Source organism: Colletotrichum fioriniae (genome assembly GCF_027942845.1).
Source record: "Colletotrichum fioriniae strain IMI 355084 chromosome Unknown scaffold_16, whole genome shotgun sequence".
Classification (NCBI taxonomy): Eukaryota; Fungi; Ascomycota; class Sordariomycetes; order Glomerellales; family Glomerellaceae; genus Colletotrichum; species Colletotrichum fioriniae.
In genome coordinates, this window is record NW_027076852.1 from 26,576 (window position 1) to 40,709 (window position 14,134).

At 54.5% G+C, this 14,134-nt stretch overlaps 4 protein-coding genes across 4 annotated transcripts; all 4 read right to left on the bottom strand.

The window, feature by feature from the left end:
* Positions 1–252: 252 nt before the first annotated feature.
* Positions 253–4,841, bottom strand: N0V96_010883 (uncharacterized protein; the record flags this gene model as incomplete). Its single annotated transcript, XM_053195824.2, has 2 exons — positions 253–1,425; positions 1,476–4,841. 2 exons carry the CDS (start codon positions 4,839–4,841, stop codon positions 253–255), a joined length of 4,539 nt encoding a protein of 1,512 aa, XP_053046859.2.
* Positions 4,842–6,359: 1,518 nt separating this feature from the next.
* On the bottom strand, positions 6,360–6,634 carry N0V96_010884 (uncharacterized protein; the record flags this gene model as incomplete). The annotated part of the gene is made up of 2 exons (XM_053195823.2): positions 6,360–6,490; positions 6,547–6,634. The coding sequence occupies 2 exons, from the start codon at positions 6,632–6,634 to the stop codon at positions 6,360–6,362; spliced, it is 219 nt and encodes a 72-aa protein (XP_053046858.1).
* Positions 6,635–8,480: 1,846 nt separating this feature from the next.
* Positions 8,481–9,353, bottom strand: N0V96_010885 (uncharacterized protein; the record flags this gene model as incomplete). The annotated part of the gene is made up of 3 exons (XM_053195822.1): positions 8,481–8,578; positions 8,702–8,976; positions 9,163–9,353. The coding sequence occupies 3 exons, from the start codon at positions 9,351–9,353 to the stop codon at positions 8,481–8,483; spliced, it is 564 nt and encodes a 187-aa protein (XP_053046857.1).
* Positions 9,354–10,806: 1,453 nt separating this feature from the next.
* CAR1 (Arginase, catabolizes arginine to ornithine and urea) lies at positions 10,807–11,991 on the bottom strand (the record flags this gene model as incomplete). The annotated part of the gene is made up of 3 exons (XM_053195821.1): positions 10,807–11,119; positions 11,231–11,814; positions 11,902–11,991. 3 exons carry the CDS (start codon positions 11,989–11,991, stop codon positions 10,807–10,809), a joined length of 987 nt encoding a protein of 328 aa, XP_053046856.1.
* Between the last annotated feature and the right edge of the window lie 2,143 nt (positions 11,992–14,134).

Consider the following 14,134-nt stretch of genomic DNA (forward strand, 5'->3'; position numbering starts at 1 on the left):
AAACAACGCCAGACAGAGAGGCTTTGGTATTAGACTGTTGTACCCAAAAGGCGGCCTGTCCGCAAAACTCCTCCAGATCCCCAGCAAAGGCCGTTCGTCGCTGAAATTACAAATGCTGAGAAGAATGGAAATACAAAAACAACGAAAACAAAAGAGACGTTGGCCCACACATTCCGGCTCTGCTGTTGGTACAAGAGGTTGAGCGAATACAAATGAAACCTCCGCAACGCAATCTCAGCCAACTCTATTCTTTCAGCTGTCCCCCAACTGTCCGTTGGCTCTGCGTATGCGATTCACCTCCGTCCGTAAATCACGGTTTTCTGTCTCGAGTCCGCCCAGCCGCTGTCTTGCCGCATTACGGTCCTGTGAGCGGCCTTCGCGCTCAGCCTTTAGCTTGTTCTCCAGGTCGCGAAGCTTAAATATCCAGCGGTTGTCTGCGGGGTCTCTCTCAGCCAACGTGGCTTCAAATGGGTTGTGATTAGTTGACCCAGGCGTTGTCACCGTATGGCTGGAAACGCTGCGTGTCATTGTCGATGTTCTCTCGCTCTTGCGAGGCTTCCTCTCTCGCTCTCGAGGACCCGTGGGAATGGACGGCGACGGGCTTCCGCTGCCGGGCTCAGTGATAACCGCGCTGGGATCGTTGGTTGCTGAATAGGCAGCCCGACTCCTGACGTCCTGAGCGGTTCGTAGCGTCGCATTCTCAACCTTGAGTTGGCGATAGGCGTCCTCGAGGCGCTCCATTCTGGCCTGCTCATAGGACCCGAGGGATCCGGATGCTATGCTGTTGCGTACAATCGTCTCCAGCCGCTCTAGTTTCTTAGACCGGATCTCGAGGTTGTTCTCGAGGCTCTGATACTCGCGCCACAAGTCTCGTTCCACGCCCTTGACGCGAGACGAGAACCCGCCCACCATGGTCTCGATCATCTTGATAGCGCCCAGCAAGTTCTTACTGAAACCAGGCAGCATAGTCGCCACAGCCTCCAGGGAAGGCAGCGCGCGCCCATTGATGAGACTGTTGTCGTGCGCCCAGTCAGTGCCACAAAGGGCCGAAAGTCGGGTCCACAGCACAAGCAGCAAGTTGTTGCGCTCAGTGAGCTGATCTCGGAACGTTGCCTCGAGATGCGAAATCTTCTTCTTGTCTTGGGTCCGCGAGGATTCAAGCTCCGAGATGCGTAGGTCCTGTGTGCTGACAGTTCTCGACACGTGCAAGTGTGTCTTCTGAAATGTCTCAAACTGGTTTTTCGTCGTCCGATGCGCCTGTCTCTCCTTTTCGAGCTCTCCCCCAAGTTTGCGAGACTCCAGGCCGTGAGACTCAAGCAAGGCGTCGCGCTGCTTAATGATACGATCCTTTTCAACGAGCGAGGCCTTGGTGGTGTCCAGCTCGCGAACGGTGTTCTCCAACTCGCGCTGAAGCTTTGCAATCGACTGTGTTTGTTAGTGCATGCGTCTCTGCTGGGGTTTGTTGGCTAGCTTACCTTGAGAAGGCTGGATCGTGTCCCGTTAAGATCGCCCAGTGCCTCTCTGAGATTGTTCTCCAACTCCATGAGCCGCTCCTTCCATTCAGTTGCCTCAACTTCGCGTGAGGTGAGACTCTTACGCAACCTCCGGGCTTCGTCTTTGGCAGCCGACATCTCACGATTGAGCTCATTGACAAACTGCGTTACCTCTTCCTTCTCCTGATTGGAGACCATCTCGTGTTGGCGGCGCTCGGTAACAAGACGCTGCTCCAGCTCCTTGATCCTGTCGCGCTCGTCGCGCAAGCTCTGCTCGGTATTAGCGAGAGCTGCCTCGAGGTCGCCGATGCGGATCTTGTCGCCTTCCTGCTCTTCGCGCAAGAAAGCAATCTCGCCCTGGCTGGATTCTTGTTGTACGCTGAGCCGCTGAGCCTTGTCGTTGGACTCGAGCAGCTTGGATTCGAGCTCTTCTGACTCCTTGTTGGCTTCTGCGAGTTCTTGCTCTAGTTGCTTGATCCTGCCAAGCTTGGCTGCTTGTTCGTCCTCCAATCCCAGTAGCGCTTCGCTCATCTTGCGCATTTCCTCCTGCAAGGCATCGAAGTTTTCTGTGCGGTCATTGAGCTCAAACTGCAGCCTTTGTATCTCGTCGTTTCGTTGGTCGGCCTCGCCCTCCAATGCATCGATTTCCTCCTGGGCTTCTTTCCGCAGCGATTCGAATTCCGTCTCCATATCCGCCTGCTCCCTGAGTGCTTCATCCCTCTCGGCCTGCAAAGCCACGAGGTCGTTCATGGCGTTGTCAAGATCTTCCTGGAGTGTGACGGCGATTTCCTCAGCTTGGCTCTTACCTTCGACTGCTGTCTCAAAGTCTGCCATGCATCCCTCGAGCTCCCGTTGGAGCTCTTGGTTCTGTAATTTGATCTCGCTGATCTTGTCGCGCGTTTCGGCGAGTTTGTTCTCCAACTCCTCGCGCTCCAGCTCATCAATCTCTGTCATTTGCGTCCTACTGGCGCTGACTCTTGACATCGACCGGTGGTGGGCGCCGGCGCGAGATGCTGAACGCTCAAGGAGGGAGTCCACCGTGGATGGTGCTGGTCCTCCTCGCCGCTGCGCCATCTTCAGATCCTCAATCTCCTGGTATAACCGCTCCTTTTCACGGTTCCTCGACGTGAGCATGGATGTTTGCGCTCCAACCTCGCGCCTCAACTCGGCGTTTTCGTGTCGTAGTTGCTCACTTTCTCTCCTGAGTTCATCCACCAACGTACTTGCCGCACTAAAGCCACCATTCGTTTCAAGATCACCGGATAGACCGGACACAGGGCGACTTGGAGAGACTTGTCTGTGCTTCTTGGTGATGTTGTAGATGTTGGTGGTGTGGTGCATGCCACCGTGGCCGCCACTGGCTTCCTGTTTCATGCGGAAGATCTCGTCACGCAGCTTACGGTTGTCCTCGTCAGACTGCTCGCGTCGAGCCGTCTCCTGCTCGAGAAGGTCCTTCCATACGTCGGCCTCTTCCTGACTGCCGAGATTGCCGCTGGTCCTCTCGCCTAGCGACCTGACCACCTCACTGAGCTTACGCTTTTCTGCCTCCTTTGACATATTATCGTTCCGAAGCCTCTCAATCTCAGTGATGTATTCTTCGACGCGCTCTCGCAAGTATGTCAACTCCTCCTCGCGTTCCTGAGCATCCAAGTTAGAGGAGCTGTCGTTTGACGATCCGCCACTCTTTGCTGTTCCGGGGCGATCCTGATCGTCTTTCAGCTGCTTCTCCAACTCCTTGACCCGCCTTCGCAAGGCCTTGTTATCACGCTGGATGACGGCGAGGCTCGTCTTGAGTTCCACGTTTTCCGAGATCATCTCCTTAACACCCTCTTCGGATAGCTTGTCAAGGCGATCGCTGAGGAACATGACCTTCAGCTTCAGGTCAAAGTTCTCCTTGGACAGACGCTCAATAGTGCTGCTCTGCTCCTTGAGTGTCAGGTTCTTACCCGACCTCGTGGAGGCGCCAAGCGGCATGTCTGAGGGCTTGCGGGGCGTCACAAAGCCGCTCTTGGTCCTGTACTCCATGGCCAACGACTCAGGGACCTGCACATTCCTAACATGCCGGGCGATGACAGTATCGGTGGGCGCAGTTAAATTCTCCTTGGAAGGTTTCGGGGTGGCCAGAAGATCTTCGTTTCGGGCTGATCGGCGCGGCGAGAACCGGTTGTCGTCCTCTTCAAGTGTCTCAAGTTGACTAGGTAGCGATTCGGGCTCGTCCAAGCCCGAGGCCATGCTGCCGATGCTCACGGAGCGCGACAGGATGCTGCTAAGACTGCGGGGTAGGCTCAGCGTGCCGGCTGCACCTCCAGATTGTAGGGCGAAATCCGCGCCAAGATTCGCAGTGCCTTCGCTCTCAAGTTCATCGTGGGTATCGGGGTTGGTGATGAAAGAGGAGACGGAGGATCGCTGGCTGGCGCCCCGGCTACGCAGATACTTTGGTCGCGTGCCGTAGCGGAGGGAATGGCCAGGTGTACTACCGGCATCTACAGAGCCCCCTTGAAGGCTGCCGTCGGAGCGCTTGCTTCGGAGGGTTGTCGACACAGATTCGGCAGCAGATTCTGCACGAGATAGAGACTGTTCATCCTCCGTGTCGTCAGCCGGAGCGGCTTCCCCCGTTTGCTTGTCGGTCCGATTGCTGGCGCTGGAAAGGGCCCTGGAAATTGTTCGTGCGGCGGCGGCGGCGGCGGGTGAGGAAGACATATTTTCCAGGGCAGAAGTTGTATTGGAGACGTCGGCAGAGGCCGAGTCTTGCGGTCGCAGTTCGGGCAGGTTGTGGATGGCCAAGTCTTCCTCAGGGGTCGCATCGAATCTCGGCCTTGGACTGGGGCTGGGACTCGCAGGGGGCTGTCTGGCTGGGGCAGGGGATCTCGAAGAAGCGGCCGCGCCATCGAAGAGGTAAGTGTCGTCGGTGCCCTCGTGGGTTATTGTGGGGATCGGGGATACACGAGAGACGAAGCTTGATTCAACGTCCTGGAGATGTGCGCGAACAGCAGACTCAGCCAAAGAATCGCCATGGTAGGAGTCGTCAAAGGTAGGGCCCTCAACAAAGCTGGTGTCCGGTACGGCGGAGGTCTGGGGTCGCGGTGGAGGGAGCATAGATTCGTTTTGCGGTTCAATGTTGATACGGGAGCCGGATGGGGTACTGCGGCCTAGTTCGTGGTTGTGAGGTTGTTCGTCAGGAGAGAGTTTGGTCGGCGTGTTTTGCGATTCGTCAACGGAAGCGCTTCCTGAATGATTGAGCCGCGATGTGTCATCATCACCGTCGTCGTCAACCCGGCGGGCAGTAGTGGGACGGGAGTCGTCGTGATGATTAGGGCGGCTCGAGGGCCGGGTCTCATCACGTTCCATGGTGGGAATTGGCTAGGCGATTGGGGGGATGCATTCGGCTGGTTGGGGACGTGGTTTTTTCTTTGTCTCGCCCGTCGTTGGTCGTCGAGGGAATGATTGGCGGTTTCGGGAGGGGCTCGAGCCGGGGGATGGTGGGCGCTGAAAAGGCGTTTCGAAGGAGACGATGCGCTGGTGATCAATGATCGGTGAGGTATGAGAGAAGTAGGTGACGAGCTGGAGGTGACAGAAACTGATTGAGCTAAGAAGTGTCAGAGTTTCCCCCTCCTTGTCAGTCGTGAGTCTGGGGTGGCATCGGGATGGAGCGACAGCAACAATGGCGAAGTCAACGTGTCGCACAGAACATGTGCGTTGGCAGGAGATGGGCGTCGAGGATTGGATGCGGACGCGCACGCGCATGCAGGACGTCGATGTACCTTACCTTATCATGAAGGAAAGCACGTACCTAGGTATTTGGTCGTGTTCCTTCCACCCTTTTCCCCAAGGTACCGCAACCACCAACAAGGAGGCACCAGCAAAAATTTCGACTCTACGTGCTTACCTCGTAAACACGACGGGTTGCAGAAATATTACGTATCGGTTGATGCTGCAAGATTTTGTGAGCTGGACTTAAGGTAGATGCACGCCGGGAAGATACAAAATCCCAGAGGCGCTTCGCAATCGAAGCTGGGCATGCACTTCCAAAGGCGATGCTAAGAAAACGAGTGCAGGACGGACTGTTGATCCGCGAAAATGAATACAAACAAAAACATGAGGCAACCTGGTTGGTAGGTAGGCCCGCACCTTAGGTGCTTAGGGAGGTACCTTATCAGCATGGAGGGCACCTACCAGCTGATTTCAGCCCCGGTCCTCCTCAATTGGGGGTCGGGTACCGGGAATGCTCCCGTCCAGGCCCCCTACCTTAGGTTCCCTACGGAGCCCGCACTGAGGTGCCATGGCTTCCATCTCATCCCGCCACGACTGCCCGCTGCGTGCCTTACGTAAGGACGATAGCAAATGCTTACCTAAGGCGACGAGAAGGTCCAGATCACCTCCAAATGTCACCAATGGCTGTTTCCAGTCACAACATGTCCAGGTCATCTGGTCATGTCGCTGCTGTGATCGTTCCCCTCCGCCAAGATACAACCTGGACTTGGGCGATTTTACTTCGGTGCAGCTACGACTTGCGAAAACTTATACCATATCGGTCGATTTAATTGAATTCAGATAACTCCTGCTCTCCGCCGCTTCCGTTGCAACTAAGCTATCGCCAAGGGATGAAGGTGGCACATGTTATTTCCATTTAATACGAAGAAGCGGCACGTCCACTACCGAGCTCACTGCCGCATATTCATCTAGCTTGCGGCTGATGCGGACAACTGCATATTTCACGAAGGCAACTTAATTTACACTGTCTCGCATAACGAGTAAAGGCGTGGTAGTAAGGTAATTCATTAAAAGCTATATGGGAAGTGCGATATCATGGCCGCCAATTGTCCCAATTGTCGTGAAGGAGTCGTGACCAAAACATATGTTATACATTTAGTTGGAAATCTTGGAGTTGACCTTCTTTCCGGTCACCTTTTCGTAGATTCCGCGACCAGCATCGGTAATCTTCTCGTCCGTGCTGGGGGAGAAGTCGTGACCGGCCTTCTTGGATCCCGCGTCAAAGACTACGAGAGTGTTAGAAACATTCGAACTAGAATGAAAGTCATAATTTCAGACTTACTCTTATCGACGGGATCCTGCTTCTGCTGGCCTGGGGCAGCGGCAGTGTTGCCGGAGCTTCCGGAGGCGAGGTTCTTGAGCTTGTCCATGTTGATGGTTGTGGTTTATGTATAGGTGGAAATTGGTTGCAGAGTGGTGGTCGTTGAAGAACGGTGTTTGTATGAATGACTTGTTGGTGAGTATGAAAGTGATTCGATGTGGGAACGAGTGAGAGGAATGCTTGGGCACTTTATACATCTAGTCTCCTTCCATTAGGCCAGCCAACGGAACCTTTCCCATCCTGTTCTTTACCTTCAAGCTTGGGAGGCAACCAGAGCGGCATGAGGTGAGGTAGGTAGGTACCTGATAGAGGAAGGACCCCTCCCCCGCTTTCCCCCATTAGCGTCAGACATTCCCAGTTCTCACCCGCGTCCCCGTGGGTCCAATGACCTAATCCATGCCCTCGCCCCCCCAAGTTGGCAGAGCAGATTCCCAGTTCCAACTCCCATTTCTGACCTATCTAAATAAAGTAAGATAGCTAAGTGTCTACCTACGTCATTCGCCGGCAGTTCCAAAGGTAAGACTGTAAGGTACCGCGACCTCGTGCACTCCCGTCATTCGAGAGAGGCCGGATTCTGAGGCTTGTCTATCTGTAATTCTGTAATCGTCTTCCCCCCCATCATGTTCACCAAGTCGGAAGGCCAAGCAAGCTCAAGTTCAGGGTCCTCACCCGCTGGCCATTCCTGTCATTTTGGCTCGTTATTCCCCGAAAAAATGCCAGTCCAAGATGCTTGGCAGGCTGAAAATCGAGTCTATCTCTCGAGCTAAGGCACCCTTACCCGGCTGACATTCCCAAGGTACCTACCTACCTACCCGGCTGAACGGCAAACCAACGCACGCACTTACTTGGAGCACTCGAGTTAGTTGCGCGCAAAAGGTCTCACAATTCAATCTGAGCCTCTATGTGGCCGTGTATGTGTGTGTGTGTGTACCACATCTGTCTCCCCGCCAGCTGGCTACGTCATATCAGATTAACCTGGGGGCCTGGGCCTCGAATCACCGACAAGCCCAGAGCCGCTCCCGTCAAAGGTACAAGGGTAGGTACCTATGCAAACTGCCTACCCACGTTCTTCTCGCAACATAATCATCATGTGACGGCGATCCCAGTGACGAAATGCAGTTGATCGTAAACAATGCTGGTCTCGGACTACGGCGACCGAACTACATGCAGGTAGGTATGTACCTGACTACTTAACTTCCGTTGACGAATGCAGACGTGAGACATGTATACCATACAAGATCACTCCAAGGGTGTAAATCGTGAAATGCGTCAAATCCAGTCTGGGAGCGGGCCACGCCATGAATGAGAAGTGCAGTCTGGTTACAATGCAATGCAGATTTTACTGTTCTTCACATTATTTGACTGTCCAGAATTGCCAACTCATCATTGTTCTGTAGCATTCGTTTCGCTCATCTTCGTATGCCTTTGTTACGCAATCATGTAGTCCAACCATAAAACAATAGCTCGTGCGAAACCTCCTTCCAAAATCACCAAACGCCTATATGTGCAATTGCCCGAAAGCAAGCAAGAGAACGACAAACTCCTCTCCAACGGCGACTCTGACCATTAAATCCATCAGATCATACTCGTAAATTCGTCTCTAGTTGGTCAAAGGATAATATGTTCATGCCGGCTGACAGACCTGTCGAAGCTGGATATCGTTTGTGTTTCCGTAAATACCTTATATCGAGTCGTGTCGGGTTATGACGAAAAAGAAGTATTCCGGAAAAAATAATCGAGAATTGTCGACAATATTCCTCACGCAATGGAACACAGTCAAAGTATGTACGTTGCGGCCCGAGTGCGGCTCGAGTCTTCATCATCGAAACTACGCGGCAATATGACCACACGAGTAATAACGCTTCCCGGGACAATCGTGCGTTAGCCTGAGTTTATCACGAGCTGGCAAACACTTGGTAGGCCATGACCATGATCCAAAGCAGGAAGATGGCACCGACAAGCGCAAACGAAAACACCGCCTGCCACGCCTGGCCTACATCACGATCTCGCGCATTAGCATTCATCCGATCACAAAACTTTACTTCGAAACCTAGAAAGGGAATAGACATGACAACAAGGAAAAAGCGAGGACGGGAAAAGGAGAGAGAGAACGCACATATACTCCTCTGTTCCAGCCACGCGAGGGTATCCAGACTCTGCCCCGTCGGGCTCCGGTTAAACACGGCGAGATTGCACGTGCTAGACACCGACCCGTCAGGGCCCCAGAGCTGGATGCTCACGACAACAAGGCCGACAAACCATAGTATGAAGAGAATGAAGGCGCCGATCATGACAATAGCCGGGAGGAGACGACGCTGGAAGACTAGCCAGAGGAGGAGGCCGATGAAGAGTATTACGAGGCATGCGACGGTGATGTAGTAGGGAAAGTACCTGCGCGCGGGAGAAAGATGGTTCATCATGTTAGCATTGACTTCGTCTCGAGGAGTTCATCTGATGGCCGGAAACCCTCGTCTTTTTCGCGTATCCTTTCAAGCTTGATATGCCATCTGGCCAGGCGCATACTACAAGATGACGAGATGCGAGGACGAGGTGGAGTTGGCACTGTGAACAACGCACCAGGGTATGGGCAGTAGCAGCTGCTGCTGCGTCTCGATAAAGGACGCAAAAACGCCGATGATGAGGCAGGCGGCCACGAGCATGACGAGGATCCAGAGGTTGAGCTGAATGCCGGGCCATTGGTAGCGGTGGACGCGCTCGACAACGCGCCTCTCGTAGAGGGAGCTGCCCGTCAGTGTCGACGCCACCATTGTGCCTATATTTGCTGCTCGCTGCTCGGTTTATTGATGATGGGCTGGTGATGGCTGGGTTCGATCGCGTCGCCTAGGTGCTGCGCCTGTTGCTGAGATTCGGAAGGGAGCGCCGGGAGGTGTCTTTACTGTCGGTATTTAATCGATCGATCGTGCTTGATGCTCTCGGTCCCCAGGTGGATTCCGTAATTGTCTGAGATGGGCGACGGGGACGATGGCAACGTAAGAACGGCGCAATGGGGCAGCGTTGGGTACCGAAGGTCTGGGTTATGGTCGCTCGGCAAGGCTGGGCAGGATGCTATCGCCGATGCGCGTGCGGCAATCGCGTCGATTGTTCTACGTCGAGCGGGAATCTAAAGTGGGCTCGGTTCGTCTCGTCGGGTGCCAAAGAGTTCGTCTTATTAGAGGGGCAGGGACGGTAGCAGAAACAGTCTTTTGAGCGCCTCGCAATCAGGTAGAACTCGGCCTGACTCCTGTACAGTACCCTAGGCAAGGTATGCGTGGTTGCGACGGATCGAATGGATGGTGTGGGTTGCCCTGGCGTTGGTGCGGCGGCTGTTTTGGAGGGTGCCACGTCAAACCAAAAAGTATGTCGTATTTGCGCCGTAGTTACCTTGTGGTAAGATGGGGGGAAGGTGCCGCAATTCGAGAAGTTTTCTATGATATGTATATCGTAGATTCGAAAAGTGTAACTGGGCAAGCCAGCTTCCTTTTCTCATCTACGAATAGGGAATAGGGACCTTACCTTAGTTAAAGTACCTTGTACTTTAATTGATCTCTCCTTCTATTTGGAAATGGCGATGGCTGGGCGAATGGAAGGCATCCCGATTCCGTCTCTTCCTTTGCCTTAGGTAAGCTAGCTAGGTGCCGACACATCCCGTCGGTGAGCAGGAAAGTGGGGTCCTCCGAGCCCGCATTGGACCTGCTCTGCCAGCCACCCATGGCCCCGGTTTCCGAGGCTCAAAAGACTCTGGTACCTACGAATGCACCTGAACCGCCTCACGACTTCAGTCTCTTCATACGTCTTTATACCCAATTGAACTCTGTGTTGCCGTTGAGACCTTGGAATCGAACCACGGGGACGCCCTGCATGCTACAAGCGTTGGCCAAAAGCTATGTGCGGATCGCTGTTGGCCTTACCAACTTATATGCTTTCTAGCATCAATTATGACATCAAAACATGGGCTCAAAATCTAGTCATTGGTATCTGTTTACCTCAACTCCGCGTCTGAACCGGAACAAGTTTCTCCAGCTACTTGTTCCGTCTTCTATCGCGCTACGCGCCAAATTCACTCTGCCTTCGTGTTCCGGTTAATCTTCCCTGTGTTCCTGCAACCATCGATAGGCATTCCTCGCCGTTCTCCATCTGCAACCAAGCTTCTCCTAGAAGTCGAAGAAACCTTTCATCCTCGTATCATTTCTTTTCTGTCCTACCCACGCTCAAGCCAACAACTCAGAGCAATGACTCTCCCAGGGCGCAACGCACAAGCGAGCAGCCAGCCCTTACTGTCTCAGACGCCGCGCCCTCCTGCTCGGCCGCAAGTGACGGGTTCACCTCGACCAGGTCCAGCGCGACAAGGCTGCCAGTCTCGTGCACACACTCGCAGATGTAGTCACCTTCTCTCAACGTAAGACCGCCGCGGACCGGCGTACCTGTCGACGGCGCCCACATGGGGTCCAAAGCGTCAACGTCGAATGACAAGTGAATCGGGGTATCGTTGCCAATGTGCGCCAGCGCCATCTCCATGACGCGTCCGATGCCATATCTATAGAAAGCCGATGTCAGTTACAACGGTCAGAAGTCTATCATGGCCATACCATACGGGACCGGTCTTTGCAAACGGAAAAAAAGTGCAAGGGGAGAGAGGGTGACCCACCTGTCAATGTCAAACATGCTGAAAGCCTTGATGCCATTCTCCCGCAGAATCCTCTTCTCGCCGGCATCCACGTCACGCAGACCAATATACACCAGCTTCTTGATGCTCAGCATGTGCTCATCTTTGAGCCAGCCAAAGTACTCGGGTCTAGACTCCTTGGCCAAGCCAGTGACAAAAGCCACGGGCATGCCGTGGACGTTGCCGCTGTCGCTCGTCTCGGGGGTGTTGATGTCGGCGTGCGCATCGACCCAGATGACGGCAATCTCGCGGCCGAGTCTCTCACGGGTAGCCTTTGCGGAGCCGGCAATTGTGCCAATGGCAATGCTGTGGTCGCCGCCGAGGGTCAGGGTCAGGCGGCCGAGGCGCGATTGCTGGTAGACCTGATCGGCGATGCGCTCCGTGACGGAGGACACGGCCTTGGGGTTCTTCATGTTGCGGAAGGGAGGGTCGTCTGCGGGTACGAGGTCGGTGTAGAGGTGCACCTCATCGTCGCCGTGGAGCTTGTAGCCCAGCTCGTCACGGAGCTGGGTGAGCAGGCCTGACTCAATGAGGGCTTTGGGAGCGGCGTCGACGCCTTTCTTGCACTGTAGAAGCGAGGGGTCAGGTTTACTTGCTCTATTGCCTTGGAGGGGCGGGCCAAGCGTGGGGTAGAGAAGGTTGGCGATGCTTACCTGTCCGCCAGAGAAACCAACAGCAACAACGCCGAGGTCCTCGGGGTTGCTGAGGAACTTGGACGTGACCATTGACGTGTTCTGGACCATGGTTGCGATGCGCCGCGGGTGCGAACTTTGTTGTTGCGGGTGGTGGGGGTAGTCTGGTGGTAGATGAGAGTTGACGATGGTGGCGCCGACAATGGTTCAGACAAGATATGTGAGGGTGATCAAGGTGAGAAATTAGGGTGAAGAAGAAGAGGAGGAAGAGAAGGAGAAGAGGTAAAGAGGAGGGCAGAAGCTGGGGAGTATTATATGTATAGAGTCTTGAATCAGCAGGAGACGGGCAATCAAGGTAAGGTATGTTTAAAGCCTTTCCGTCACCGGCGACTCCAAGTGCTCCGGGCCACGAAGTGCCCTACCTTACCCTAGGTACAGCCATCATCCATGACCATGGCCGCCTCAGTCATGGGATGGCTAGCGCGCCTAGGGCTGATGGGAAAGGAAGCATTCGCGCGCATTCCTAGCCAAGGGGGGAACGAGGACGAGAGCGAGGACGGGGACGGGGTGGATTGTGGAAAAAGAGACAATTAGAAGGTGGGACGGACGGGTGGTGTCGAAGGCAGTGACGCTACCGGACACAATGGAAAGTTGAGGAATGGAAGGAATGCAAGACACCTCGTCCTGAAGACCCGGCGACGGCGACGGCGACGGCGACGGCAATGACACCAGCGTGTTCCAGGCTGCGGACCCCTGAACCTCCCTTGGGCCCTCCACGAAGTTGGACGGTCCACCCCCGAACATCCCCACCACGGGTAGACCTGCACTTAGGGGAACATCAGTGGAGCCCCGGACACTTATGGGGCCCACGGTCGGCGGGCGTAGCGCCGCAAGGGAAGGGAACCAGAGGACCGCAAGAGGCAGACCCCCGCCGCATATCGCTGGGGCCCGCTGGACCACCGCTGGAGCACCTGCACTTAGGGGTCTGGCGCGCCCGGAGGTGTGCCACTTAACGGCAGGTGACCCGGCGGAAAAACGCGCGAGGCATTATTTAAAGAGGCCCGTCGCCCACGTCCGCTGTCCACTTCACTACAAACACCGCCTCCGGGACTTGGTGATATTCCCTAATGGCAGGGCGACGCGAAGGCGCATGACAATCTCACACCCGACACCACAACCAAGAAAACACGGACGGAAGCTCGGCCTTTTCGGAATACGGGAGAGACAGAGAAAAGAAAAAGAGTTTTTTTTCTCATTACTTTCTGCTCTTTTTTTGTTGAGAAAGAGGGGGTGATGCGGACCACCACCACCACCATCCTTTCCAAGGCATCGCAATCGAAGGTACTGCAACCATTTTCCCGATTATGTTCTCTTTTCTCCTATCTGACTTTCTTGCACTTTACCTACCTTTACTCAAGTCGAGGTAAGGTGGGTGACTTCAGTACTACTAAAAGAGAGCCAGGTGTCGATTTTCCGAGGTTCGCACCTTTCTTGCCTTATCGATTGGTATTGTCTCTTATCAGACATTCCTCTTATCTGACCGTCAAGTGTTGTACCTCTGATACATCCGGAGTACACTCAATTACGTACAATGTGTGCTAGATCCGAGGTCACAGTTCTGCTACTGCGGTTTGAGGCCCTCCTCCCCTCCCACGAGTCACCCTCCAGGACAGCAGGGCCCTGCCCATCACGGACCCGCACCGCTGCTGCATCTCGATTCTCATCTCACACTGAAAGCCTCTGCGACTCGTACCCGGGCCGGCATCCCTCAACTTGTTCTCACCTCAGATTCTCGTCCCCCATTTGACTACCTTGTCTTTTTTCACATTTCTTGTTATCAATCAGTTCCCAGGGGTGGCCGCATGACGTCCTTCCATCGTCCATTACCCGGGGTCTAGCCCGCCCGCCGGCCAGTTCAACGAACCCCGTCCACAATTCCCAGATATAGATTCCTTCTGGAGACTAAAAATGGGTTCAACTATCAACAAGCCAAGCACGTTGACACCGTCACCCGCTAGCTCCCGCGCTTGGGGTTGGTAGCACAAGAACTCTCATCTGCTCGTCTCCGTTGTCTCTCTTTCTCCCGATTATACCCCTCACCTGCCGAAGGCCTCGAAGCAAGGACGCTCCCTGGCTTTACGTAAAAGAGGCGCATTCTCTCGTCTCGAAATTGCCTTATCATCGCGTAATCGTCTGCCCCCAAACGAATACAATAGGCGGATTGGACTTGGTTATGACTCGTAGCCGCGTCTCC